This window comes from Lynx rufus, unplaced genomic scaffold (assembly GCF_022079265.1).
Source record: "Lynx rufus isolate CCGP_SWC_20201006 ecotype Redwood Valley unplaced genomic scaffold, mLynRuf1.p SCAF_9, whole genome shotgun sequence".
NCBI classification, from domain to species: domain Eukaryota; kingdom Metazoa; phylum Chordata; class Mammalia; order Carnivora; family Felidae; genus Lynx; species Lynx rufus.
Genome location: NW_025814897.1, coordinates 100,908,169 through 100,912,624, shown reverse-complemented (window position 1 = coordinate 100,912,624; position 4,456 = coordinate 100,908,169). Strand labels below are relative to the sequence as shown.

Below are 4,456 nucleotides of genomic sequence, written 5' to 3'. Positions count from 1 at the left end.
GAGTCAGTGTTCCTTGTAATTCACAAACATCCTTACAAGAAAGATCTCAGTTCCTGGGTCAGGAGGGAGAGGAGGAGGTTAAGCAATGTGAATAAATGGCACTGCCACGGTCACCTGTGGGCGCTCTGCATTTTGTGCACGGGGTGGGGTGGGGTGGGGTTGCCGAACTGTGTGAGGAACTTCTCAGCGTTCACACAGTGGTATACTCCACGCATCAGTTGAAGCTTACTCTCAAAAATTCCTAAGGTATAGCAGCCATCCTCTGCTTAAAAATTCCCAGGAGTGGGGCACCTGGATGGCTCAGTGGGTTAAACGTCCAACTCTGAATTTCACTTCAGGTCATGATCTCACCGTTGTGAGATCTAGCCCCGTGTGGAGCCTGCTTGGGATTCTCTCTCTCTTCTCTCTCTCTCTCTCTCTCTCTCTCTCTCTCTGCCTCTCCTCCTCTCATGCCCATTGTCTCTCTCTTTATTTCTCAAAGTAAAGGAATTTTTTTAAAAAGTAGTTCCCAGTAGTATACAAGGCACGTCTTCACTGCAGCTTTTCTTCTGGGTTGCAACAGTAACTTTCTTGAAACACCGTATCATCTGTTCTCTTAAGAAGTAGTGGAACAGGGGCGCCTGGGTGGCGCAGTCGGTTAAGCGTCCGACTTCAGCCAGGTCACGATCTCGCGGTCTGTGAGTTCGAGCCCCGCGTCAGGCTCTGGGCTGATGGCTCAGAGCCTGGAGCCTGTTTCAGATTCTGTGTCTCCTTCTCTCTCTGCCCCTCCCCCGTTCATGCTCTGTCTCTCTCTGTCCCAAAAATGAATAAACGTTAAAAAAAAAAAAAAGAAAAGAAGTAGTGGAACATAGTAGTTAGCAACTTGAGCCGTGCAATCAAAATTCCAGAAAGAGATTTACCTCTTGTAAGAGATTTAACTTCCCAAGATGTGTTACATTTCTTTAAAAGGAGAGCAGAATTGCCGAATTGTTGCCATTCATGTCCCCGGGAAACTTTGCTCCATTTTGGGAACAGAGGACACCAAAAGGAATGACTTAGGGCTGGTTCAGGATTGAGTCAGTCTGTTGTGACCTGGATCTGCTGGACCATCACTGTTTATTTTTTTTAATATGAAATTTATTGTCAAATTGGCTTCCATACAACACCCAGTGCTCATCCCAAAAGGTGCCCTCCTCAATACCCATCACCCACACTCCCCTCCCTCCCACCCCCCATCAACTATCACTGTGTATAATCTTACTCAGTTTAGGTATATTACCCAGGTATTATACAACCACAACTTTTAGGTATATTTTGAGCATTTAATACTGATGGGTAAATTACAGAATTACAATGGAACTGTCACAACATCTGGAAAAGAGCATTGGAAGCATAACCCACCTCAGATTGTTTTGAAGATAAAACAGGATAATATATCGCACTGTAATTAGCGCACGGATTAGCAAATGATAAACTCACAGAATAATTACTAAGGAAGCAATATTGATATTTGAGGGCACTGATTCTGGAGTCAGAAAGTGTGGCCCATGTTCTGGCTTCACCACTTACGAGCTGTGCAACCTTGGCTAAGTCTCCTAAACTCTGAGGGTCTGCTCCATCATCTGTAAAAAACAAGACACAAAAAAACAAAAAAAAAAAAAAAAACACAAAAAACAAAAAACAAAATAAACAAACAAAAAACATCATAGGGTTATTCTAGTACCTGGAGTAAGATAAGCACTCAAAAAATGTGGCTATTAATAAGAAGAAAGGGAGGAAAAGGAAGAGGAAAACTATATCACATGGAAGAACCATTTAAATAAAGAAAGAGGAGAAATGTCATGGGAGAGGCTGGCATGAATGAAGTATCTATCTTTTCAACTCTTCATTTAGCATGTTGTTAAGATCCAAATGCTTGGATAGTGAATAAATGAATACAAACAAATAATAAGGTCCCTGAGGTCCTGGAAAGACATGAGGCCAACAATCACTAATTATAAATCAGATGTTGCATTTTTAGGTTTTCCAGCTCCCAGCTGGAGCTCGTATAAGCACCCAATAAATGGAGAATCCGAACAATGCGACTGAATTCATTCTTTTGGGCATCACAGAGAACCCAGAGCTGCGGAAAATGCTCTCTGCTGTGTTTCTAATCCTGTACGTGTCCACGGTCTTGGGGAACCTACTCATGGTGGTAACCGTGATCACGAGTCAGAGCCTGAGATCACCTATGTATTTTTTCCTCACTTCCTTGTCCCTCATGGACGCCACCTACTGTTCTGTCATTGCCCCCAAGACGATCGTGGACTCCTTCTCCGAGAGAACTACCATCTCCTTTGAAGGCTGCATGGCCCAGCTCTTTGCGGAGCATTTCTTTGGTGGTGTGGGGGTCATCCTTCTCGTCGTGATGGCCTATGACCGCTACGTGGCCATCTGTAAGCCCCTGCACTACCCGAGCATCATGAACCCTCGGGTGTGCCGCCTGCTGCTGGGAGGCGCCTGTGTCGGGGGGTTTATCCACGCAGCAATACAGCTTCTCTTCATGTATCAACTACCCTTCTGTGGTCCCAATGTCATCGATCACTTCATATGTGATTTGTTCCCATTGCTGAAACTCGCCTGCATGGACACCCACGCCCTGGGTCTCTTAGTCATCCTCAACAGTGGGGTGATGTGTGTGACCATCTTCCTTATCCTCGTGGCCTCCTACGTGGTCATCCTCTGCTCCCTGAAGTCTTGCAGCTCTGCGGGGCGGCGCAAAGCCCTGTCGACCTGTGGCTCCCACCTCACTGTGGTCGTCTTGTTCTTCGTGCCCTGCATTTTCCTGTACGTGCGGCCTGTGGCCACTCACCCCATAGACAAGGCAATGGCCGTGTCTGATTCCATCATCACGCCCATGTTAAACCCCCTGATCTACACCCTGAGGAACGCAGAGGTGAAAACTGCCATGGGGAAACTGTGGGGGAAAGGGGGGGCTTTTGTTGGCAGGTGCGTGTCATGCGAGGAGCATCATGTCTCCCATAAAGAGGAATTCTTTCAGACACGTGTGAGAAATAAACTGTCCATTCTCCACTAGCGGCCAGAGGGATTTCTTAACAATATAAAGGTCTTTATGATGTAGGATTTAAGGACCATGGATTTGTGAAAGGATTATGATCTGCTACTGATTTCGACCCTCCTTGGCTTCCCATTGCCTTTACAAGCATCCTGCCTTGTGGTAAAATTCTCCACTTAATCTTTCTACTGCCTCTAAGTCCACATCTGGAGCGCCTCACCTCCTCCTTCACTGTCCGTCAGCAGTTGTGGGACTTTTTCACCTGCCCCCACAGCTCTTCAAGTTTTTGCTTCTCTCTGAGAGCAAGCCCTCCTCCTCTTCAGGTGGCTGTTTCCCCCTAATTTACAGCTTCAAACTAAGAGATGAAGCACTATCACCTCATAGAGCCTCCCCCTCACACCTCTGTTAAAGATTCCTCCACTCCTACCGTAATCCCTACGCCGACATCTTCCTTATTTTCTTAGTAAAAATGATCAACAGTATAATCGCTTTTACATAAACGTCATTTGACTTTGGCTACTTGCCAGCTTTCTCTGTACTGGACATCTCGTGGGAAGGACTTTTGTTTTATTTATGCCTGGCATCTGTTAGGTTTTCAATAAATGTCTGTTGAATGATTATAGAATGGAAGAGCTTTCCCCACTCCCCTGCCCAAACAGCCAAGTTCAGATAGTTGGGGGGAACAAGGAGATAATCAATAAGTAATTAAAAACAAACAAACAAAAGGCAGGGAGTGATCATTAGAACAGAGTCTGTGGAAATGGAAGGCTCTGGTTATTTTGTGGAGGGTCCTTCATATTGGGTAGGAAGAGAAGGATTCTATTAGCCCATAGCATTTCAGCTGATTGTTGAGGAAAAGTGATGAAATATATTAATACTTTTAATAACTTTAATACTTTTAATGATGAGAACACCAATAAATGACAGCAATGATCAGAAGGAAACGGCACGTGAGGATGAGTGCGATGAAGATTCTAGAAAGGGAGACTCTAAAACAGGACTACCATGGTATTTTCAAGGAACATAGTGGTCCACGTAGAGTGGCAAGAAGCAAGGTGAGAAATGTACACAGGGGTCAGATTATGTCGTGTGGAGACAGCTAACGCTCCCTATAACCGCAAAGCGCACGAATGTTGTTTTGGTTTCTTAGAAATAACCTCGAGCCAGAAATTCTCCAGGAAGGCTGAATGACTTTAACTTTTGTGCTATAGGGGAGTTGGAGGCAAAGTGTAAAAAACTTTTGCAGCTAGTTTCTATTTGTTCTTTCAGTTTTGATTGTAGAAGGAATTTTACAGTACCGTTTAAAAATACTTCATAGTAGGGGCGCTGAGTAGCTCAGTCGGTTAAGCATCTGACTCTTGATTTCAGCTCAGCTCATGATCTCATGGTTCGTGGGTTTGAGTCCCACCTCCAGCTCCATGA

General features: G+C 44.9%; 1 protein-coding gene across 1 annotated transcript; it reads left to right on the top strand.

Moving 5' to 3' along the window:
• Window positions 1-2,041: 2,041 nt before the first annotated feature.
• LOC124506033 (olfactory receptor 4C6-like) lies at window positions 2,042-3,055 on the top strand. Its single transcript, XM_047072044.1, has one exon. The coding sequence runs from the start codon at window positions 2,042-2,044 to the stop codon at window positions 3,053-3,055; it is 1,014 nt and encodes a 337-aa protein (XP_046928000.1).
• The last annotated feature ends 1,401 nt before the right edge of the window (window positions 3,056-4,456 follow it).